General features: G+C 50.4%; 2 protein-coding genes across 5 annotated transcripts in view; both read left to right on the forward strand.

Moving 5' to 3' along the window:
- afap1l1a (actin filament associated protein 1 like 1a) overlaps positions 1-5,369 on the forward strand; it is a 39,778-nt gene extending 34,409 nt beyond the window's left edge. For all 3 annotated transcript variants that reach the window (XM_088932782.1, XM_088932780.1, XM_088932781.1), the window contains exons 16-19: positions 932-1,096; positions 1,664-1,839; positions 2,750-2,878; positions 3,380-5,369. In XM_088932782.1, the coding sequence (XP_088788908.1) occupies positions 932-1,096; positions 1,664-1,839; positions 2,750-2,878; positions 3,380-3,406 (497 nt within the window). In that variant the 3' untranslated portion in view covers positions 3,407-5,369. The remainder of the gene's footprint in view (positions 1-931; positions 1,097-1,663; positions 1,840-2,749; positions 2,879-3,379) is intronic.
- A 6,362-nt stretch (positions 5,370-11,731) lies between these two features.
- Positions 11,732-24,691, forward strand: grpel2 (GrpE-like 2, mitochondrial). Of its 2 annotated transcripts, none has more exons than XM_088932674.1 (4): positions 11,732-11,851; positions 20,754-20,910; positions 21,726-21,807; positions 22,818-24,691. In XM_088932674.1, the coding sequence occupies exons 1-4, from the start codon at positions 11,769-11,771 to the stop codon at positions 23,171-23,173; spliced, it is 678 nt and encodes a 225-aa protein (XP_088788800.1). In that variant the 5' UTR covers positions 11,732-11,768; the 3' UTR covers positions 23,174-24,691. The 2 variants fall into 2 exon arrangements, with proteins under 2 accessions (XP_088788800.1, XP_088788801.1); XM_088932675.1 differs by lacking the exon at positions 11,732-11,851 and adding an exon at positions 12,092-12,204 and having other exon boundaries at positions 22,818-24,689.
- The last annotated feature ends 41 nt before the right edge of the window (positions 24,692-24,732 follow it).

Consider the following 24,732-nt stretch of genomic DNA (forward strand, 5'->3'; position numbering starts at 1 on the left):
CATCCATCTTGTGAAGGTTTAACTATTCATGTGGCTTAATGGCCCTATAGAGGATCAAGTGAGAGAGGTAGTACTGGCTCTTCAAAGGCTATCCCACGTTACACATGACACTTGAAGTAACATTAGATTTACGAGCTTCTCTCTTGGTCTGCACAGGGGCTGAGAGGGGAGAGGGCCTGGAGGATTGTGTCACCTTCTCACAACCCCTCGGCTCAATCTGTGACCTTTCACCCCTCCTCCCATGTATGCCGTGACACTTCTTCAATCTGGTGGTGAGGAGAGAGTGGCCTTGTGCCCTTTCTCTCGATTCTGGCTCAGGTGTTGGGCTCTTCTGCAGGACAACCTGTATAAGTCCCCCCATTCCCTCCCACCAAAAAAACCCAACTAATGCAGTAAAAAAGATGGTGCATTGAGATTGTTTTGTTTTCTCCTTTTAGAAGATAAGAAAAGTTTCAAAATGAGAGGAGGCCATTCAGCCATTCCAGTCCGTTTGGTCGTTAGTAGATAACTGACCCAAGGATCTCACCCAGCTGTTTCTTGAAAGACGCCAGGGTATTGGCTTCAACAACGTGGCTGGACGACTTGTTCCACACTCCCACCACCCTTTGTGTAAAGTGCCTGGTGTTCTCAGTGTTAGGTCCTCTTCCCACTAGTTTCCACTGGTTTGCTCTGGAGTTAAACTGCTGGTTCTGAAGAGGTCTGGAGTGTTGACTGTCAGTGTCCTTATGGGTCTGGGGCACTTGTGGAGATACTAGTGTGTTGGCAGACATATGGCGCTGGAGAAATATGTCTGAAATCGGGGCAGGAATTCTGAACGCCGCACTCCAGGCCCGGCCTGGTTCCCGCTCAGGACGCCAGAGACTCGGTGCCCTGTCCGTGGGGGAGAGGGGCAGGAGTCCCCTGACTGCGGCCGCCGCCTCTGTCTCTCCAGATGCCAACCAGTTTAAGTACGGGAAGACAAGGGCGCAGGAGGACGCCCGGAGGTTCCTGAGCGAGAAGGAGAAGCTGGAGAAGGAGAGGGAGGGGATCCGTGGGGAGCTGCTGGCTCTGCGCAGGGAGAAGAGGGAGCTCAAGGAGGAGCTCAAGACAGCCACAGGTAAGTTACAAGACTTTTAATGTGACAGATTCGCAGGCGAGGCGCAGCTCACTGACTGAAGAACACAAGAGAAGCTCTGCTCTGTGGTTCTTCAGTGCCCCCTGTTGGAGGAAGAAAGCACAGCCCAGCTGTGAGCCAGATCTGTGCTCTGCTTGTAAAAACTGCAGGGCTGTAGCTGTCCAACAGCAGGATTACAGACCCCTGTCTTGGAGGTACATGTACCACAAGCATCCTCTGAACTTCCTCCACTGGTACAGCTGAGGCAGACCAGTGTCCACAGGAGCAGTCTCATGTTCACTGCTACTGTTGCTAGCGTAACGACAGCACGTATAGCACCATATAGTGTGTGAGTTACTGCGGCTGGCATTTACAGATCAGCACGTTCTTGCCTGCTGTATTTTCTCTAATGAGAAAAAAAGGGCCTTTGCAGAGCATGTGCTTCCTCTCGTGGTGTGGAAAGGTGAGAGTTGCTCCTGCCCTGGCCAGTCTGTCCCTGTGGTGCTGGGGGTGGGGCGCCGAGGGCCGCGGTGAGGGGTCGGCTGTGAGTCCGGGTGTCTCGTGGTGCAGGGAAGCAGGCGGCGGCGCTGGAGCAGAAGGTGGCGCTCCTGGAGGAGAGGTGCCGGGCGAAGGAGGGCGAGAGGGTGGACCTGGAGCTGCGGTTGACGGAGGTGAAGGAGAGCCTGAAGAAATCGCTGGCTGGGGGGTCCCTGGGAGCCCCGGGGGATAGCCGGACCGACAGCAGAGTACGTACGGGGCGCTCAGCCCTTCTGCAGCCTTCTCAAACACTGGGCCAGGAGGAGGGCCTCAGGGAGCCGGTCCCTGGTTCAACACAGGTGGAGAAAGGGCGCACTGGAAAGCAAGCTCATCCGCGCTGGCCGTGCTAGAACTGGCGAAGCACGCCGAGTGGTTGCTGGATGTAGAATCACCATGCAATGACCAGTTGTGCGGTTTTGTACTGGCATGACTAAACGTACAGGAAGGGTGGTTTAGTCTTTTTGAAGCCTCTGGTGCAACATGTTCGGCCTTTTCCTCTCCCCAGAATGCTCTTGAGAGAATTCCAGTAATGTGCAATAAGTTAAATGAATTGGGTGCTCTCCATCGCTCCTGTACAGAGCCCTCTCCCCGCCCTTACGCTGGCGTAACAGGGTGTGCTCGTCCAGTGCATGTGCACAGCCTGCAGCCTGGCTGGTGTCCGCTCAGATGGCGTGAGTCCACCAGGACGGGTGTCCTGTAACATACCGCCACCTAGTGGTGGACTCTGCAATGGCAGGAGCAGCAGGAAATTGAATTGGTGAAACAATCTTGTCTCTTCACATGCCATAGTAGGACCTTAATCTAACCATTTAATTGTTTAATTGATGTGCAAATACTCAGCTCATTTTACAACTGAATATTGCAGATTTATCAAGGCTTGCAATGGAATAAAATACCCACTGGCCCATAGCCAAGCACATGCTAGAAGCCGGAGGATTTGTGCCACACACATCAGAGATACTGCATTTTAACACTGAAATTGACTAAGATCCTGTTCCTGTGCTACAGGTTTTGCCTGAGAAAAGCAAAATCAGTAGTGAGGGGTACAGGTTGTGTTTCAGGGTGCATTTTACCTGTGTCTTCAACACGCTCTTTAACATCTCTTCTGGTTCCTCTCAGGGCCAGGGCAGTACGGCAGAGAGTAACTCAACCGAGCACCCCATGCCTGTGAACTGCGCCTCGGAGATGCGCAAGCGACCCCCCTCCATCTATGCGTCAGGCTCTGGGAATGTCATGCAGAAGGCTAAGGTACGACTGGGCACACACCCAGGTAGATGGTAGATGCCTCAAAATATTGACACCAGCCTCTCTTAAGATGCTCTGAGGGTCTATTTTACTACAGCATGTCCACGTTCCCTCCTATAACTAGAAGCCTTTAACGAGATCATCTGCATCAGGCCCTGCTGGATGCACAAGGCCAAAGATATGAATGTGTTTGTGCATGCTGGGCCAGGATCTTGTTCCCGTGCTACAGTTCTTGCCTGAGAAAAACGAAATCATTTGTGCTAGGTGTTGAGACACCTAGCATGGCAAAGCTATGTGTTCAAAGCCTAGTGTATTGTTGGAGATTGATAATGCATCACAATAATCCCATGTAGCTCTTTCACAGAGTTTCACAACATGCGGTTTCAACTCGGGCTTCTCGTTCTGCCTCTTTGCTCAGAGCAGTACAGTGGCTGCCTCAGAATGACTACTTCCCCTAAATAAACTAAATAAAACATAAACACTGCGTCTCCCATTTTCTTCTAGGAATGGGAGTCTAAAAAAGGGACCTAAGTGGCTGATGGAGCCTGAGGAGGACTGCTGTTTCTGAACTGTTGTGAGAGGGGCTGTCCACTGGCTGCCTCCCTCTGTCCATCTCTGTGGGAACTGGAAGAGTTTGAGAGAACTGCTGCAATCTTGTCTTTAACTGGGAAACGTTCGTCGGAGTGTTGCACGGTGGCGAGGCTGGTGTGGATTTCTGCAAGGCCTTGACGCACATGGCTTAACCAAAAAAAAAAACGACTAGGGTTAAACCCAGTGAATACGTCCTCTTTAAATCTCCTCGCCTCATCCTTTGATTCCAAAGATAGACAAGCGATTTTATACCGAGTCATTTTACATCATCACAGTCCCCCTGTCACCTGCTACGCTCCCCCACAAAAAAGACCGTTTAAGGAATAGAGCACTACAGTGGTCCTCACATGGTTGAAGAAGGCACGTTTACAGTCTTGCTATTGACTGACCACTTCTGCTACAGCTGCCCTGCCAGACGATTCAGAAGAATGGTTAATAACAAAAGGAAGCCATTCTGCCCATGAAGCATGTTTGATAGGTAGTTGCTTCTTGGTGCATGGACCTCATCTGTACTCTTCTTGAAGATGCAATACAGGACTGGTCAGCTTGATCCACTCTCCCACCACCCTTGGTGTAAAGAAGTGCCTTATGTTATTGGTGTTGAATGCACTTCCACATATTTTCGAAATGTGTCCTCTGACTTGTGTCTTGCTATTCACTCCGAAGAAGGCGCAGGGGCAGAGAGATTGACAGTCCTTCCACGGTGTTGTGTATGAGCCCTGCTGACCTCTGAGCTGGGTTTGCGGTTGTGAGGATTTTGGAAGCCTTTAAGTTCACGAGATATGAGAGGGAGACTGAAAGAGGACCTACTGCATGAGACACTGGGATACAGAGTGCAGGAAACAAAGACAATCGATATTTTTAATTAATTTAATTTTCTACGTTTCACTTACTGATAACATGATAACACACTAAGGATATTTTAATATGCTCTTCTTTTTAGTCTTTTTGCTCTGTGCAGTTTAGTCCATGTTCTGTCACTGTACTGCAAGACTGGGAGGTTTTCAGGGCTTGAAGCTGAAGGGCTCAATGTAACCAGAGATGGTGTGGAAAATGTGCTGTTTTAAGGTTATTGGTGTCTAACAAAAAAGAGCAACATTATTACAGGATTGCAAATTCGTAAAAATCATCCTGGAGCCAATTAATATGCCAATATTAATTGCCATTATTAATATGCCAGTTAATAAGTAACTTATTTTACTTTTGTTGTGCGAACAAAACAAACTGTTAGTCTATTTTTTTCTGAGATGTTCCACCGGCGTCTGTTTGTGTTCTGGAATGTCCAGTAGAAAAGACTCTGAATTCCGTAAGGCAGAGCTTTCCTCTGTGAATCCGTCACAGGAGTGCTCAGTGCCTCTTCACTGTGGATGGCAGGGGCACAGCAACACAAGGAAATTCTCCACGGTGTTCTCCTGCCTGTTTCCTGGAGTCACGTGCCATTTCTGATTGGGCAAAGACACGGAGCCTCCGGGACCTCAGACTGAGCTCCTGAAAGATCTGCGCCACGTCCAAGACCAGCCTGAGGCCTGTCCGGACTTCCTCTAGTGCCAAGAAATGACTTCCCCTCTGAAACACATTATTGTTAGTCCCTCCTTGCAGAGTAAACTGTACAAGACAAGTTGTCAGTTATGCTTCTAACTTTTCAGTACTTTTAGGCACGTGGTGGTTTTTGAATATGGGAATCCCTGCTGCAGTTGGTTTTGTTCTTGTGCTCTTCACTCGCTCGGTCGGCAGAGGTCAGGGGTGAAAAGCTCTGATAAGGACAAAATGAGTTGTTCTGGGCCCACTGAACTTAGGAGACTTTGCACAAGACTAAAAAGTTTTTTCTCATTTCCTTGCCTTGCTTTGGCGCTCATGTTCTGTCAAGCAAAAGATTGTAAAATAAAGAAAATTTGGCCAATGACACATGTCTGCCGTGTCGATTGGTTTTATTGAGAGAAGAACCGAGGAGAGTGAAGAGCTGTCCTTTGACACAGAGGGAAGAATCAAATGCAGAGATTAAGGTGTTGAAGCATCAGTCACGTATGTACACTACTGGCACATCTACTCTTTAAACAAGAGCGCTGATGAGACGATAATAAGGGAAAACAGCACCATGGAGGAGGAGAGGCAAGAGCAGTGTGCAAATGCTCTACACATAGGAGCGGCTTTATTATTCTGGCTTTATTGCCCCCTGGGGGAAATTTGTTTTGCGTCCAATAGTTCAATACAACAAGAACAAACATCGCCAAAAAGAATTCAGTACAGCAGCGCTACAGGAGATCAGGGTTTTTTTACATTGCTGGAGTCTCCGTCCCTACAGGTAGGACACGGAGGGCAGCCCGGTGCTCGGCCAGCGGTCCACATCGTACTGGCCGCAGTCCGCCAGGGACCTCAGCTGCTGGGACATGTCGGAGGCCAGGCTCCAGGGCAGCAGCACCAGGTACGCCGTGGGGCCCTCGCCCATCCGCTTCTGCAGCCTCTGTAACACAGCACAGCTCGGGTCACCAGCCCGCTGGCTGCAGGAAGGCACCGCAGTGCCTCTGGGTCACGGAGGGCGGGCGCCTGTCTGTTTAACCCGGGGGGCAGACGGGGCCGAGAGGGGCTTGCGAACCCAGGCCAGGTGTGGGGTGAACAGGGAGACCGAGGGCCAGGTGTGGGTGAACAGGGAGACCGAGGGCCAGGTGTGGGGTGTACAGGAGGGCCCAGCCCAGGTGTGGGGTGAACAGGGAGACCGAGGGCCAGGTGTGGGGTGAACAGGGGGGCCCAGAGAATGTGTGGGTTGTACAGGGGGGCCGGGGGCCAGGTGTGAGTGTACAGGAGGGCCCAGGGCCAGGTGTGGGGTGAACAGGGAAACCGAGGGCCAGGTGTGGGGTGAACAGGGAGACCGAGGGCCAGGTGTGGGGTGAACAGGAGGGCCCAGGGCCAGGTGTGGGGTGAACAGGGAGACCGAGGGCCAGGTGTGGGTGAACAGGGAGACCGAGGGCCAGGTGTGGGGTGTACAGGAGGGCCCAGGGCCAGGTGTGGGGTGAACAGGGAAACCGAGGGCCAGGTGTGGGGTGTACAGGAGGGCCCAGGGCCAGGTGTGGGGTGAACAGGGAGACCGAGGGCCAGGTGTGGGGTGAACAGGGGGGCCCAGAGAATGTGTGGGTTGTACAGGGGGGCCGGGGGCCGGTGTTTTCTTTCAGATAGTTTCAGGCAGTTGTTTTTTTTGGCTTTCAGCCATGTGTGTTGCACCAGAGCAGTACTGGATCACTGGCCCACAGCTCCTCCTCTTCCTCAGGACCTTCAGGCAGGGCTGGCCGTCCTGCGGAAGAGGAGAGGGAGCAGGCAGAAGGGATAAGGAATTGGGACTTGCGCTACAATGACTAGTGGATCCGGTTCTGATACCAGCAGCGCTGTCTGGCAGATTCATTGCACGGTGCTTCATTAACGTTTAAAAAAATTACCCAATTCCAGAGACTTATCCTGCTGCAGCTGTCCCCTGGGTGTCCCCTGAAAGAACAAAAGGAAAACAGCACCTCCATTGAATAATCGCTTTAAAACTGCCCAGATAGATTGGAACTACAAGCTACACACAAAAGCACCCCACAGATTTTATTCCCAAACAGAAAAAGTCAGATGTCGAATCCCAGAAAACAGGTGTTCCCAGGAACAGAATGTTTGCAGTTTGAATAAATGTGCAGATTTTGGTGTGGATTGTGCAGAAGGGTGTTTTGGCTGGGATTTAAACCCAGGGATTAGCTTTCAGTACACCACAGGAGACGTCAAGAGACAGTCCCTACCTCGGCGGGATATTCAGGCAACAGCTCCCATTCTCCTGTCTCCTTAACTCATAAACACAACGGGGATGGAACTCCTGCAGACGACAAGAGATGAAGTGAAATTGTGAGATTACTATCCAGACGATGAGTAACAAACACCCCAGCTGTGCTACTGACTGCAGCCCCGTGGCATGACCTCAGACAGGGACTGGCTCCAGTGGGCACCCTGGGCCCTGCACTTTTCTCACAGAAGATCAGGCACTCGACAGCGTCCCATATCGAAAACCCTTTCCCCAAAGACGACTGTGGAAACCTAGTCGAAAAGCTTTCCTGATGACCACGGGGAACGGGAATGCCCACATCAGAGGGACAGAGAGCTAATAATATGTCAGGAGCATCCTAGTCAGTCCCTGCACACACGCATGGACAACCCACATGCACTCTCACACGCACCTCCATGCACACACAATTATTATTATTATACACTGAATAGCACTGATAATCTCCTCAAAGATCTTCTGTGTTTTCAGAACCATGTTGTCCCTACAGGAAAGCATTCAAATCTGAGAGCAGGTACAAAGACCACACTACTGTAGTTTTGAATAAGTGTATATATACTGTATTCTATATTTAACCCATCTCTTCTGGCATTTCCTGAAAAGTGTAGGGGTGTTACCCCAGTCTCCTGGCCAAAATTCCCCCTGGCCTTTATCAATCATGACCGCATAATTTATAATAATATGAACTGGCTTCATCACTCTGCTCTCCTCCCCACTGAGAGCTGGTGTGTGTTTAGTGTACTGGTGAACTCTGGCTGCCATCGCATCATCCAGGTGGGGCTGCACACTGGTGGTGGAGGGGGGTCCCCATTACCTGTAAAGTGCTTTGAGTGGAGTGTCCGGAAAAACTCTACAGGAGTGTAAGGAGTTATTATTAATTACGTTAAGAATTTCTTATAACTTGACTTATTTATATAAAACATATATATTATTTATATGACTTATGTATTCCATTATTATACATAACCCTACAAGGAAATGTGGTCAGGGATATTTATTGATGCATCAGGCATGAGGGTTAGGTTGAAGGTTCAAAGGGTTCACCCTCTGGCCTGTACAGTACACTGTGCAGTACTGTTAACAGCTCTGTAACACAGATCCATACAGTGTTCTGTGGCAAACTGCTGCAAGACTGATTGATTGATTGATTGATTGATTGATTGATTGATTAGCCAAGGTGACTCAGACCCCCCCCCTAGTGACGCAGAGGTTGGCCTGCATAAGGGGGCTACACTGTGCTATTCATACCTTTCCAGGAAGTGACATCAGTCAGGATTACAAGATACTGCAGGAAAGGCAAACAACCTGCTTGCTGTCATCCCTCCCGAACCTTCATTCAAAACTCCATTCACTATTGATGGATCTACAACCTATCCTTTTTGTGCTCTGGCTTTTTTCATAAATAGTGGCTTGCACGTGTCATGACATTACTGGCATTACACACTGTGGTGTCACTTCGCTGATCTGGCGCCTGAGCTCTTCCTATTGTTTGTGCAGGCGTTGTGCAGACGCTCAGCGGCAGTGGCTGTGAATGGAGAAGTGTGTTTGGTGGTTCCAGTGCGGGACGAGGGGAGCGGTCTTGGGTTCACCTGGACCAGGCCATGAGGAAGTAGTCTGTCTGTCTGGCGCTGAGGTGGAGAGCTGGAGAGTACTGCTGTTGGCTCACAGCGGCATGGCCCTGACCCAGAATCAGCGCCTCCCGTTTCGCAACTTCCAAGAGCCTGCAGGGAGAAGCGACAACCAGCCGTCTGGCCAACCCGTACAGTCCTGGGGGGTCGTGACAGACAGCGGGGTGGGGTACTGGCTGGGGGTCCCAGCTAGAAGGTTGTGGGTTCGAATTCCAGGTGGATTATTATGGCTGCCAAACTGGCCTGATAAACATGCCTGGCTGTCCAGAGGATATCATACAGACTTTTCTTTGGATAAAATCAGCCAAAGAAATAAATATTACAAACTTCAAACATCTGCACAGCAAAAGTGTTTGGGGAAATGAACTATTTCATATTGCACGTTTAAAAGCAATGATCTCAAGGCACTTAGTTTGCTTAATTAATGATTGACTTAGGCCTACAGTGGAACACATTTGTGCCCTGAATGAAAAATGCTAAGCAGCTCGATGAAGGAGGAACTGACCAGGAATCCCAGTGTGTTTTTTGTACAGAAAAGGCCCAGATGCTACAGCAGATCTCTGGCCAGCATCCTCAGAAGCCTTGGGAACTTCAGAGTTTTGTGATCATTGTGTAAGACTTGAAACTCCTACACATTTAAATAAGTAAATTTAAATATAGATATGATCTCCTGATAGAGAAAGCTACAAATACTAAAATCATACAAATTCAAATTGCATCATAACTGTATTTCCTAGCAATAGTATAAACTATTATATAATATATCATTATAAATTAAGGCAAGTAAATGAAAGCATGATGATGATGATGATTATTATTATTATTATTTTATACAGCTTGTGAAAGACGATGTTATCTCACTCTGACACAGGGAGTATTTCTTCCACATGCTCCCAGTCCTTGGAGTAGTCCACACAGCCTCCCTGCTGGCCGTGAGCGCAAGAATTCAGGCTGAACAGGCTCTCCAGCCAGGTATCCTGCTGCTGGGAGACACAAGCAGACCAGCACCCTTCACATCCTATCGATAACTGCGTCTCTGGAGAATCCCTGCAGAGCACTGAGGCGTGCCATGCTCCAGCCTGGTCTTCACTGGCGTCGAGCTTGGCATTGAAAGACTCACCTGACTGCAGGAGCTGTGCAGGCATCAACACAGGGGCGTTTGGCAAATGTCCGGCCCGTTACTGCCCATCCCAGAGTTCCCGTCTGGCTGCAACGATCCAGAGAATTAGAGCTGACAGCTTTGGATGTGCCAGATACACCGTGGCACAGAATGACAGGAAGTGACATGGGAGGCACCCCAATTCCTTCCTGCCGCAGCCAGGTTCTGTTTTTTCTCTGCGATTCTTCATGAAGTTTTCTTTGAAATTCCCCTCTCTGCTCTGCAGAGAATAGGCCTGATCCCTAGCTCTCAGTCTCGCAACCTGTTGTCCATGTTGAGCTGTGTTCAGAGTTTAGAAGCTGTTCACTGGATTGAAGGGATGCTTATAATTATAATAATAATTGCTTACATTTACTGTATATAGCGCTTTTCTGGACACTCCACTCAAAGCGCTTTACAGGTGATGGGGACTCCCCTCCACCACCACCAGTGTGGCTTTAAACTTACATCAATTAAAACCTTTCTTAATCAGGGCCAGTTATCACAGATGCCCCAATTTTCAACGAGCCCCAGGTGAAACTGGCTCTCAGTCCATAGCAAGACCATCAATTTGAGCAGGGAGAGGGGGTGGCACAGTGGTCAGCCCGGGGTGCTATATGTGTGGAGTTTGCATGTTCTCCCCGTGTTCCAATGGGTTCCGTCCAGGTACTCCAGGTTCCTCCCACAGTCCAAAGACACGCTGGTGGGTTAAAAAACACCTGCCAACTAACCCCTACGCGAGAGAAATAACACAAAATGCAAGTTTTCTTTTGTTGCCCCGATTTAATCTAAAACAGTCGCGCTGCCGGTGTGGCCATTGTCATGTGGCAGCCCGTGTGAATGTAACACAACGTTTACGTCAGCACAAACACGGGGTGAGTCGAGCGTGAGCCCAGAGGAACGGTGACTTGACCAGCGGGAAGGACAGAGCGCGCCATGGTCTGAGCTGAAGGACTACGGACTGGCAAACCTCGTCCCTGCGGCATGCTCGTTGCTGGTTAACCGGACCACTAATACTGTAGCTCCTCTCGGCTGGACAGGTGCTAGCGCTGTCAAGAGTCCTTGAAGAACCTGCCGACACTCCGACACAAGACCAGGACTGGACATGTGCTACCGTGTTGTTCTGTAGCTCTGTTGGTGCTCTTTCACTGCCTGAATCTTCCTGTGACGTCTGCATTTATGCCTGACATGCCACGGCTTTTACTTTTCGAGTCATTGTTCTCCGCGACTTCAAGCTGTGTTAGTTTTGTTTTACTAAATAAATCTGTAGTTCAGGTGGGTTCACACCCGAAGAAGGCTCCACAGCCGAAACGTTGTGCTTTCTTTCTTCTCTTTTCAGCATGGAATAAACCTATTACTAAATAGTAAAAGTAAATATGTTACTTCTTCCAGAATTGGAAGAAGAGAACTATCTCTTCGGTGACGTGTTTTTTTTTTATTCGCAGAGCATAAATTATGTGAATACTCCAAGTTAAACTGTAATATGTGGTTTTTAAAAGTGACCATAACTCTCAGTCGTCACACAGTTACACGTCAAAACGGGTACATGCCTAGAAAAAGAAAGCCCTGATACGTTAGAATTTGTCGAACTCCCGCTAGAAGGCGCCATCTTTCTTACTGCCCTCACCCCCCGTTGCACCCTGGGTATTGTAGTCGCTGTTGTGTGCTGGGATATGTAGTGCAGCGGTTTGTATCATCATGCCCTGAGCCAGCGTTTGCTGTTCACAGGCGAATATGGCCATACACTATCTACGGACTGTTGGAAAGAATTTGAACGATTTAAATAGATTAATAGCGCTCTCTGCAAGGAGCTACAAGTAAGTATTATCCCTTTCATTCTACCGAGACTGCAGGCGGTGTTTTGTGGATCTTGTGTTGGGGGACGTGTGTATTTTTGGTGGGTTTTGTGTTTCGCTGCTAGGACGCAGTCGGCTGCTCTCCAGCCTGCCCCGTCGGTCTCCGAGCCGCTGCAGGGGGTGGGCAGGTTAGGCTGTGAGCTCGCTAAGAGCGTTTAGCACAGTCCCAGGTTCGCATCATATGGTTTTTAACAGACGAGCATGAGATTTTGGCCTAAAGAGCCGACAGGAGCAGAGCCGCGGACGCAGAGACGATGGGATGTTCGGCTCTCCGTGCCGCCGGCGAGCTCGGCCGCCTCACCAGGTGCACTTGGGTCTGGTATTAGTTCTCCCCTTTCGCTTAGGACTGCGGCTTTTAGCTAGATAGCATAAACGAATCTCGAAACTGCACAGCTTAAATGGGATTCCGCAACACCTGGTGTCATTTTGCGTCGGGTGGCTCTTTAAAAAAATTAAACGCGAAGCTCTTTTTCCTTTAATCGCTATGTACCGAAGCTATCGTGCTCATTCAGATCGGTCGAGAAACTGAGGGGTCCTGCGTGGTCCTTTCGCGGCTCTGTTTTTGGTCAGAAGCGGTGATATGTGGGGCGATGCTGTGAAATGGGAGAGCGGCGGGCTGCGGGTGCGAGTGTCCGTGGGCTCCGGCCTCGTGACTGCGAGCTGGTCCGGTCGGGGTCGCGCACCGCTTCGTCACATGACGGGTTCATCCCCGGCGCTCGGGCCCAGCTCTGTAAAGCTTGGCCGCCGTTTCAGCTGAAGTATTTCTGAAGTGAAAACACGTTTACACGTATCTTGGGGGTGTTTCTGTAGAATATTTACTTTTTAAAGGGCATTTCTTGCCTGGTGGAAATCGAAGAGTGATTTAAGTGTATGCCAACGTTTAAAAAAAAAAACACGTCAGTGTGTGTACCCAGGTCAGGGTAAAGAAATCGGTGCCAGTTTGCTTGGTCTGTGTGAAATCGCTGCTGTTGCGGTTTTCCCAGTGGAGGAATAATGGCCTTGTTGCCGTGGCTGTGGGAGTCCATTCCGGCAGCGCTGCGGCACACGTAGGCGCGGGGCGCGAGGCTCTCTCGCTGCTGCTGCTGCTGCTGCCCCAGCTGCTCCGGCGGGCTCGCGGAACTGCACGCGCGCCGGGTTTCTTCTGCCCGAATCCTCTGCTTTCGCGAGCAGCGACGGGCGATTCGGGGGATGGTTTGCGTGTGTTTACCGTAAACTGGGGGGCTGTGGCCGGGTCGGGTAGAACCAGCTAGCTTCAAAGTCCAGAATCAGTTCCTTGAGGCAGGACCTAGTGTCCGAGTCTGAGCAGCCAATTAAACCGTTAACTTAGTCAGACCCCTACACAGTGTTGCTGCCAGTCTTTAGCAGGTGATTACTCCCAACGCTCACGTTTTTAAAGCTGTGGCTACTTTCGATACACCTCAGAGCCGGGTTCCAGATATTACTTATGCTGTTAGTTATTACATAGTAGGTCTAAAGGTTTAATTCAGACCTCAGCCTGGAACAAACCCACAGGATACTCCGCAGACCTGCGTCTGACCCCCTCTGCTTTTATGTACCGTTTGCAAAGGAGAGGCCGCAGTCCAGCAGGTGCTGTGAGTCACCCTCAGATCGACTTTCTAAATAGGGGAGCAATTTAGGATTTATCGTTGACGCAAGTAGGTTATGCACTGAGGAACATCAGAGATCATCTGAAATTAAAATCCTAACGCTCTGTAGCTCTTGGAGGGACACAGCTGCATATTTTGCATTTATGTTGAGCTGGTTGAATGATGATGCTGATCTGAACTCGTGTGTGTGTGTGTGTGTGTGTGTGTGTCCATTCTGAACAAGTTAGGGCTGACCGGACCTGTCGGGCCCACTGGACTGGTTGTCCAGAGGCAGGGCTCGACTCGTTGAACACCGATACACAAATCGGACAGCCTTCAAGGTGTCCCAGTCATGGCGCAGTTGAACTTCGAAGGTGTTGTCAGCTACTAAACAGCACTTCCTGCGTTTTGGAGGAAAAAGATCATTTTTAATGTGCCCCTCTGCATTTTAACCGGCATGTGTAATTTAACTTTTCATTGCAAGAAAAATAAAAAAAAAATTAACTGCAAATTGAGGAAGTTCCACACGCCCCCACACGGTGCTGCAGTTGAACCCAGTGGGCACAGTGCAGGAAGCAGGACACACGCAGGAAGTGGTAGCAGTTTTAATACAAGTAATAGGTTTATTCCATGCTGAAAAAAAGAAGAAAGAGAACACAACGTTTCGGCCGTGGAGCCTTCTTCAGGTGTGAGAGAGACAGGGCAGTCAGCAAAGGTAATGTAGTGGGAGAACAAAGGCTGGGAGAGAGGAGTGAGAGGTGGGAGCAGGGGACAGAAAGTGAGGCCAGTCAGGAGGTGTGAAGTCAGGATAGGTGAAGAGAGGTGTGAAATGAAACTTCCAATGAATGGAGAAAATTTAGAAGAAGAGTAGTCTGTCTTTAAGAGAAGGGGGAAGGTGTGATCCTAGCTGCAGGATACATTTGGTTTCGGTAGTCTTTCTGATGTATGAGTTGGGAAAACGGTCTTTGAGAACACAGACGGAGAGATTAGAGTGGTCGTGGCCGTCAGAGGTGAAACGAGAAACAATGGGCTTGGAGAGATCTTTAATCTTCAGTTTAAATACGCCAGGTTGTCTGCAGACGTACAGAGGATGAGCTGATTCTTGTGAGACTGATGCTGATGTCAAGCTCAACTTAAGAGCAACTGTTTAATGTTGATTTGTCTGCTGGCACTTTGCGCGAGTGGTGAACAGGTTAAATCGGTAGGACTTGTGGTTGAGCAATAAATTGGGATGGGCTTCATAGAAAGTTTCAGCTATATTAAACCATTTTTAGGCAAAAAGAGGTCATTCGATCCATTTGGCCTGGTGGTTAGCTTATTGATCTGAGGATTATCCACCTGTTTTTTGAAAGGGTATCGGCTTCAACAACCACCCTTTGGGTAAACAACTGTGTCCTGTTCTCAGTTTTCAGTGCATGTCTGCCTAGTTTTTTCTTGTGCCCCCGATGTGTTTCACTGAATGGCTTGACTTTGTTGAGGCTTTTGGTGGCATTTTAACCAGTGTTGTGCAGGAATGCAGTAGGAATAAATTTGAGATTGATGGTCTTGACAGAAACAACATACCTTGGGAAACAGCAACCCTGACACATTTCCACAAAGGGAAATTTAGATTTTCATGTTGTTGAAATGTAAGCACATTCCGTATGAATAAAAGCTGTCCGAGAAATATTTTGGGAGCAGTGCTGTAGTTTATCTCTGTGTAGGTCTGAGTCTGAGCTGAGCTGTGTCCCAGGCTCTTAGACCAGCGTGTGCTGTAGTTAATCTCTGTGTAGGTCTGAGTCTGAGCTGAGCTGTGTCCCAGGCACACAGACCAGCGTGTGCTGTAGTTAATCTCTGTGTAGGTCTGAGTCTGAGCTGAGCTGTGTCCCAGGCACACAGACCAGCATGTGCTGTAGTTAATCTCTGTGTAGGTCTGAGTCTGAGCTGAGCTGAGCTGTGTCCCAGGCACACAGACCAGCATGTGCTGTAGTTTATCTCTGTGTAGGTCTGAGTCTGAGCTGAGCTGTGTCCCAGGCACACAGACCAGCGTGTGCTGTAGTTTATCTCTGTGTAGGTCTGAGTCTGTGAGCTGAGCTGTGTCCCAGGCACACAGACCAGCGTGTGCTGTAGTTTATCTTTGTGTAGGTCTGAGTCTGAGCTGAGCTGTGTCCCAGGCACACAGACCAGCGTGTGCTGTAGTTTATCTCTGTGTAGGTCTGAGTCTGTGAGCTGAGCTGTGTCCCAGTCTGAGTGTGGGCTGTAGTGTGAGAGATGGTGATGGAATTCCTCGCATGGCAGGGAGATTAGCTCATAGCTCGTGCTCCATGCTCTCAGGAGTGTGGGATTTGTGTTCTGGAAAACGGCTCTCTCTTTCTCCTGTTTAAAGGCCTCCATAGCCGTGTGCAGGACATGAGAAATGGGACAAGCACTGCTGCTCTCACCAGGGAAGTGGGAGCTTGTTCAATGACTTTATCCATTTCAAACACTTGGCAAAGCCGTAACCACAAGCGAGAGCAATTATAGATGCTTATACTAAAGATATTATTAGACGTTTGCGAATCCATGATCATTTTTTTTGAAGATTCACTGTCTGCAGCTCTATTGAGTTTCCTCCCCCTGTAGGATTGGAAGCTGTTGTGGTTCTGGCAAGAATTCAGATTCTGGGATTAGATGATTTTAGGAAAGATTGTCTAATCCCAGAGTATTTCTCATTGTGCATCAGAAAGGGCATCTCTGTCTCTGCCTCTCTTTGTTGACAGTGGGATCACAGCCTGTCCTCTCTGGACAGTCATGTCTGTCTGTGTCCAGTTTCTCTGTTGAGGCTGTGGTCACTGAGCCTGTCCTCTCTGGACAGTCAGGTCTCCCTGTGTCCAGTTTCTATGGCCAGGCTGTGGTCACTGAGCCTCTCCTCTCTGGACAGTCAGGTCTGCCTGTATCCAGTTTCTCTGTTGACGCTGTGGTCACTGAGCCTGTCCTCTCTGGACAGTCAGGTCTGTCTGTGTCCAGTTTCTCTGTTGAGGCTGTGGTCACTGAGCCTGTCCTCTCTGGACAGTCAGGTCTGTCTGTGTCCAGTTTCTCTGTTGAGGCTGTGGTCACTGAGCCTGTCCTCTCTGGACAGTCAGGTCTCCCTGTGTCCAGTTTCTCTGTTGAGGCTGTGGTCACTGAGCCTGTCCTCTCTGGACAGTCAGGTCTGTCTGTGTCCAGTTTCTATGTCCAGGCTGTGGTCGTTGAGCCTGTCCTCTCTGGACAGTCAGGTCTGTCTGTGTCCAGTTTCTATGGCCAGGCTGTGGTCATTGAGCCTGTCCTCTCTGGACAGTCAGGTCTGTCTGTGTCCAGTTTCTATGGCCAGGCTGTGGTCATTGAGCCTGTCCTCTCTGGACAGTCAGGTCTGTCTGTGTCCAGTTTCTATGGCCAGGCTGTGGTCATTGAGCCTGTCCTCTCTGGGCAGTCAGGTCTGCCTGTGTCCAGTTTCTCTGTTGAGGCTGTGGTCATTGAGCCTGTCCTCTCTGGACAGTCAGGTCTGTCTGTGTCCAGTTTCTATGGCCAGGCTGTGGTCATTGAGCCTGTCCTCTCTGGGTTGCCCGGTCTGTCTGTTTCCCCTGATTTCTGTGGCCAGGCTGTGGTCACTGCGTCTGCTGTCCTGTAACCTGGTCAGATACCCAGCTAGTGTGTTGTCTTTCTAGGGTGCTGTAGCATTCCAGTTTGTGTTGTCTGTGTGTCCCAGGTGAGGTGAGCTAGAGCTGTTGTATCTGTCATGGTGGGGGTGCTGACCTCAGAGGAGCAGTTTGCACTGCAGGCTTTTATCAGTTCCTGTGCTCGGACCTCTGACACAGGCCCAGTGATCTCTGCATGACATTTTCAGTTTTGCATTCCGTAAATATTGCACGGGTGTGTTACCCTTCCTTTGCATCAATGCTTTTCACAGCTTGTTAATTTTCAAGGGCAGAAGTGCCTTTTACTGTACTGCGTCGTTGGGCAATGGTGGGTGCAGAGCAGGAAACGAGCAGCTTTTTCCTGTTCCAAGCTTAAAGAAACAGTCTCATAGTCTCCTTGACTGCTGCATTTCTGAGCAGAATCCCCCTCGGATGGTTCTGGTGACCTTGTGTGTGGCTTACTGACACTCTCCTGATCTTTTTGGATCTGGAAAGCTAAGCAAGGCTGGGACTTGTTAAAAGCAGGCTGGTGCTGTCAGTTTTTTGTGGACCAGTAGGTGGCACTCTTCCCTTTGCACCACAGTTTCCAATCAATTGCTCCAGTATGATGACTGGGGACTGATGCCCTGTCCATCAAATGAGACCTTAAACTGAGGTCCGTACTGCTTGGTCAATACAGATCCCAGGGCTGTTTGTAAAAGTAGGGGTGTCACCCGAGTGTCCTGGCTGAACCCCACTCTGGTCTTGTACAGTTTCTCTCTCCTCCCCTGATCTGTGTGTCGTGGGGCTGCAGGAGGACTGAACCCCACTCTGGTCTTGTACAGTTTCTTTCCTCTGCCTGAAGACATCACTGCACTTATCATTTTACTGCACGGTTACAATCTTGACATGTTTGTGCTAGGCCCTGTTGTCACCCTCCTGGCCTAGGCTGGAGCCTGCGGCTTGCTTGCTTGTAAATTGCTGGAGACAAATTAGGGGTATTCCTCATCAGGGGCTTTCTGTGCCACATCTGTGTTGACTCGAGTGATCCATCTGCTCTCTCTCCCGAGCAGGGATGACAGGGGCTTCCGGGGGCTCTTTCCCGGACCCCCGGAGCTGCGTTTCTGTCGCTGACCGTTGTCCTTCTGTCACGTGGGCAGTTGACGAGCCGGAGTTGCCCGTGACTGACCGTGGTGCAATGCCCACAGCAGTGAAAGAGCACTTCTGCCCCACTGCAAGGACCTGGCGGTACAGTAGAAGGGTTCGCATTCCCCGGCTGAGGCACTGTACCGCGGAGCCCGACTCCGCACAGGGAGGTGCGTCGGCTGTGGCCTGTTCGTCCCGGCTGATGCCTGTGTCGATTCTTGTATAGTTCCAGCTTGCTGCCGCCTCGCAGTGGGCTGTGACAGTGCTCATGGAGGGCGAGGAGCTCCCCCCAGGAGAAATGTATAGTCCGCTGGGGCGTGATTTCACAGAGGAGCCTCTGGCCCGAGCCACAGCTGGAACTTGGTGCCCAGTAACATCTGGCTCGCAGGGAGGGGGTGGGCACCTCCCTCCTTCTCGAGTTTCAGACGGGAAGCATTTAGATTCCTTTGCAAAGGCTGGGTTTTGACCAGGAAGCCCAGGCGTGAGCGCAGCTCCTTAGATCCTTTTACAAAGCAGCCAAAGCACTGTAAACTCGCTCGTAAATTCCCGCGTGCGTGCATGGGCCAGATGTCTGCTTTATAGCGCTGTCTTCTGTACGAGTTCAGCGAATTGCACGGTCTCGCAGGCACTTGAAATTTCAGTTCTGTTTGTCTGCACGCTACTGTTGTTCTTCCCACAGGAAACACGTTGACTGTGACAAACGGCGAGGCACACACCAGTCATGGGGGATCAGGCTTCTTGAGATGAACTGAGGTTCCTTTAAAGTCCCACCCTGGGGTGTCCCAGATAGAAAGGCAGCACAGGCCTAGCCCCACTGGTGCCAGCCTAGATCGGTGGTCCCTGCGCTCGGATTGGCTGGTTTCTCTCTCATCGGCAGTGTAGCTCTTGCTTTAACTGGATCAGCTGCGGGGACAACCTGCTCTACGGAACTGCTGCGGGGCCGTCACGCCTGCTTGATCCTGGCTGTTCGGTGCGAGTTAGAATGTGAAGCCAACAACTCAGCTGTAAAACTGCTGGTACTTTGTTTCAGTGTATCTCCGGTTTTAAGTGTTTGATCTCCATGGAGAAGGTTATTGATGCTTCTCAAGTTACAAGGGAGACAGACCTGCGCAGGGCAGGCCGGGTAGACTGGACCTCCACATTCAGAAAAGCGCTCTGAGCCGGTACAGACTGGACACCCCAGAGCAGCTAAACTTGGTTTCTGAGGGACAAGTATTTCAAGATGGGGGCACCTGGGCTGTCCCTGAAGCAAGTGAGCCTTTGGGGATCGTGCCCTGGAGAGCTTTATTCCTCTTCCACGCGACGGGTCAAGGCGCTGATGGAGCAGGAGCTGTGAAAGAGCAGTGAGAACAAAGGTGCTCCCTCTCTGATGGCGTCGAGGTGTCCTCCAAAAACATGGCTTCCAAGTGGAGTTGTTTCCATGAATCTTTTCAAATATTTTTATTTGTCGTACCTCATTGAGAAAATGGTTCAAATAAGTAGAGCCGAGTCCTGAGGAATAGTTTTTATTTTCTCCAGTCTTACATTTGTTTCAGTCCGAAGGTCAGTGGCTCCACTCTTTGCGGGCTGGGCTGGCCTGGGCTGGCCTGGGCTGGCCTGGGCTGGCTCGTTCAGCCTGTTGCCTCGTTGGCGTGTGATTTACAGGAATGAGTCCTGCCCCCGCGAGAGAAGCGGCAGCATGAGCTCAGCACCCTGCGCTGCGGTGTCGTCTCTCACGCAGCTTCCTCCTTCTGGCAGGGCACCCTGCCCGGCCTGCGATGACCCTTGACAACCGCGCCGCGCAGATCGCTTCTGCCCCACTTCCTTGTCTGTGCGCTCCCCGCTGGGCCGCTGTTTGTCTGCGTCAGCCTGTGGGGGGGGGGGGGGGCAGCCGGCGCCGAGCTTGACGTGGGCGAGGTCTGGGGCGGTCGGAATTGTGTGGGGGCTGTGGATTAACTTGGGGGTCCGCAACCCCCCCACTTTGGAGACATCCCATCCGCCGAGCTGACAGTCGCCCAGGGAGGGCGTGTTGGTGTTTGTTTGTTCCACCCCTGGGTGCTGGGGGGGCTCCTGTCCCCGGCGGTGGTGCTGCCACAGCGGGGTGTCTGGATCAGCAGGTGGGTGGGGTGGGGGGGGATAATCGGGGTTCTGGAAATCCTCGGGGCGCGAGATCGCGGTGTTCTCGGTTCTCGGCGCTGGGCACGGCTTGGACCCGAGGTGGTAGGGGCTGCCCTCTCTACCCGCACCTCTTGGCTGCGCCCGTAGTCCTGCCCGTGGCTCTGGCGGGTTCCCGATCAGGCCCAGACAATCGGAATCGAGGGTGTGAACGCTTTCATGTGGGAGCAGCACCTTCAATGTCAAGCTTGCATCCTTTTCAGTTTGTGATGTTTTCTCTGTTCTTCGCCAGTCTTTGTGCTGGGCAGCTACCGGGTGATAAGGGAATAAGGGGGAAATGTCCGTGGCCCAGGAATTGTTCAGCTCCGAATCTCTTGAGTGATCTGTGTCTTGCCTGACCCCCCCCCCCCGCCTCTGTCTCCACAGTGCCCCCTTGTGTCTGTACAGCACCGCGGCCCACCAGCGCAGCACGGGCGACGAGTGCCACGTGGACGACGCCCCCGAAGAGCAGACCCAGGCGCTGACCATCAGGATGCTGGAGATCAGGTCCAGCAAACTGGAGGAGCAAGTCCGCGACCTCACTGTAAGAGCCCAGCGCTCGGCCTGGTGGGGGGGGGACTGGCAGCCCACTGAAGCCCAGCAGGTGTGAGCCTGGCCAGTACCTGGATGGGAGACTCCTGGGAAAGCTGAGGCTGCTGCTGGAAGAGGTGTTAGTGGGGCCAGTAGGGGGCGCTCGCCCAGCGGTATGTGTGAGTCCTAATGCCCCAGTATAGTGACGGGGACACTGTACTTTAAAAAAGCGAGGTCCTCTCTGTGGATCTTAAAAATCCCAGGGCATGTTTCAAAAAGAATAGGAATATTACCCCCAGTGTCCTGGCCAAACTTCCCCCTGGCCTTTACCAGTCATGGCCTCCTAATAATCCCCATCTCTGAACTGGCTTCATCACTCTGTTCTCCTCCCCACTGAGAGCTGGTGTGTGGTGAGGGTACTGGTGCACTATGGCTGCCGTCACATCATCCAGGTGGGGCTGCACACTGGTGGTGGTGGAGGGGATTTCCCTTTACCTGTAAAGTGCTGGAGTGTCCAGAAACGCACTTATATTATTAATCATATTATTATAATCATTTAAGTGCTGGTGGAAGACACACTTCTAATGTAACCCCTGCTTTCGTGCACTTATTTGCATGGGCCTGAACAGAGAATAAAATGATTTAATATTCATGTATTGCAGTCTCCTGGGTTTCTCAAGCCCCCTGTCTTCTGGGAACAGGAAAGATTGTCCTTTTGATTGTAGACTTATCAGCTCAGTTGTGCTGCCTGCCTGGGGAGAATGAGGGTGTGAGACTGAGCAGATGTTGTTTTTGTGTGGTTGAATGTCAAAACGTTTCGTTTTCTAGGAGCGGTACCAGAAGGCCTTGGCAGATTCCGATACAGTTCGGAGGAGGACTCAGAAGTTTGTTGAGGACGCCAAGCTGTTTGGTAAGCGGATTGATTTTTTTTTTTCCAGGAAGCACTTATTCATCTTTCCCCCTTGAAGAGGTGGCAGGCGAGGGTGGTGCCTTTCTGCTCAGGCTGATCCTGTGGAGCCTTTTAAAGGGGAACCGCAGTCCTCATTTCACAGACCGGTTCTTAAATCTCGGGAACAAAATGAATTCATTGACGTTACAGACAAATTTTGCTTATTTCGAATTAAGCATAAAATTGTAACCTTTGTTAAAGTACTGTGAGTCGCAATGTTGTTGCAGACTCGCATTCAAGTTCCCTTCCTGCTCACTGGTCACTGTAATGACTGGTGTGCTGTGATGTACGAGCACATAAGTACAGGTTGTGTAGCAGACATTTCACTGCAGAAATGTTCCAACGTGATCTGCATGCAGAGTCTCGAAATGGAAAGCAGTATTTCTGTTGGATTAAACAGATGTTTACAATGTTATAAGGTGCTTCACCTCACCGGAAGCTTTGTTGCCTCATCTCAGAATATAGCGCTGCACATACCTGGAAGTAAGGCCTATTCTGTGATATAAATTGGAAGTTTTATGAGTTACTGTGTACATTTCACTTTTACTGTGGTTTGAAACTCACTCTTCAGTGCTGATTCTTTCTAACCCCATTCGGCCCATCCAGACCTTTTGGTAGCAGTTCATTGATCGCAGCATCTCATCCAGCTGTTTCTTAAAGTAAGCCAAGGTATCGGCTTCAAGCATGTGGCGGGGCAGCTCGTTCCACTCTCCCGCCACCCTTTGTGTAAAGCAACGCCTCCTGTCCTCCATTTTAAATGCAGTTTCCTCTTGCGTCCTAGGCTGTATCTTTTGTCGTTCTGAACTTGGCTGGGTTGTCCGTGTCGATGACTCGAACCGGAAGGGTGCAGACGCGCCTGTCGCAAAAGAGCGAGACAGAGAATAAGAGCTGATTGGCTGAGCCCGGCGTCGGGCCGGTGGGTTTCCCCCTGGGCGTTGTCTCACAGGCTGTGCTCTCCCTCCGCCTTGCAGGGATCCAGAGTTTCTGCCGTGACCTGGTGGAGGTGGCGGACATCCTGGAGCGCACGGCCAGCGGCGTGGCGGCCGAGGCTCCGGGGGAACGCGGCCCCTCCCTGCAGCGCCTGTGCGAGGGGCTGGCGCTGGTGCAGGAGCGGCTGCAGGGCGTCTTCGCCAAGCACGGCCTGGAGAAGATGAGGCCCGTGGGCGGGCGCTACGACCCCTACGACCACGAGATCGTGTGCCACGTGGCGGCGGAGGGCGCAGTGCCCGGCACCATCTCGGTGGTGAAGCAGGAGGGCTACAAGCTGCACGGCCGCACCATCCGCCATGCGCACGTGGGCGTCGCCCTGGAGACGCAGGAGCGGTGACCCCGATCCGGACCTGGGGGTGCCACCCCCCCCCCGTCAGTCTCTGTCCGTGTCTTGAGTTAATTTATATTTAAGGATTTTTTCTCTCTCTGTAAATTTGCTTTTTGTCCTTCTGTACAGTTTTATATAGAAATGTGTATATTTTTTCTTATTTTTGGGGAAACAATGCGTCTTCCTTTTTTCTTTTACTTGTTCAGAATAGCTGCTGACCTCTGACCCTCTTGCCCCTTGTGCATGTGGGAGACTCTTGTCTTTACAGTCCAGTTGAGGTTAGTTGGGAAATTGAATTTGTTGCACCGAATAAAAGTTTTTAGTATCAAGCATTGAAAAATGTGTGAGGAATGTACAAGTCAAGATAGAAGCAGCTTGTGTGGGTCTCTCACATTCAAATCCCTGTGCCACAGGCTTCTTCAAACACATTCCTGAGAAGCTGAGATGCAGTAGGTTTTAATAACCAATTGAATCAGCTGTTTCTAAAGGCTTTTCTGCTGGTACACTGTTTCTGTAAAGCCCTATCCTTACGTATACAGCCCATAGCACGGAGAGCCCGATTCCTGCTGCTGGGCTCAGTAATGCACAGAATTTGTCCACCAAGTCTTTCTGTATCTGTTAGAGCACAGGGTTAATGTTAATAGACATCTTCCTGTCAGCTTCATGACACCAGATACATAACTGGGCTGTCTTGCTCCTTCGTGTGAGTGGGTTGTGTGATGTGTAAGAGCTGAGCAGTCAGTAGTGGTCATCTGGACAAAGTTTGCTTCACACTTTTGTGCCCATGTGGTAGCGGGAAGTTTCTTTAGCCTCCATCTCAGGCCCTGCATGCTGCATTATACCAAGCTGGTAATCTTGTGCTGAATGCTGCATACAATTTGTGCCAAGACCTTTTGATAAATGGCAGGACTTCTACAGCTGGCATCTTCTTTTAAGAGGCATTCCACTCTGCTTCTTTCCTGGGCAAGGCTTTTGAATGCAGTGGCTTTCCTGTTTTCTGGAACTTATGGTTTGGAATTTGTAAATGAATACTGTAATATAGGTCAGATTGCTCTGCAAGATTAAAGCATTTAGAAGGACAAATTGCTCCTTAGATGAGGTAAAAGTAAATCTTTAGGTACAGAACTGGTAATGTTAACTGGTAGGGCTGTCCCTTTGGTACAGTGGCTTGTACCAAGCCTTTCATGGACCAGTCCTTTCCAGGAGTCGCCAATTATATTGAGTCTTTCTGGGATGAACCACCTCACTTAATTGCTCTCCAGTTGGTTTTTGGTTTATTCTTAAGCCTTTTTGAGCATGGTGGAGACAAATTCCACCTGGTCCATACCAACAGGCATTCTTACTTTAAGGGGCAGTAGCTATACATTAACAGTTTTGTTTAAAACCATGTTCTGTATTTTATTTATGAAGCCTGTCTTCTGTACATAAACTTGTATATCTAAATTATGAAGACTTTGTTTGTACAGAGATCTCCAAACCAAAATGGAACAAAGCAACTTCAGTACTACAATAAAAGCAGAGACCACAGCGCTGTGTGCATTGTCATCATGGCCAGAAACAAGGAAGAG

The sequence above is a fragment of the Atractosteus spatula genome, chromosome 14, assembly GCF_055471065.1.
Source record: "Atractosteus spatula isolate fAtrSpa1 chromosome 14, fAtrSpa1.hap1, whole genome shotgun sequence".
Taxonomy (NCBI): domain Eukaryota; kingdom Metazoa; phylum Chordata; class Actinopteri; order Semionotiformes; family Lepisosteidae; genus Atractosteus; species Atractosteus spatula.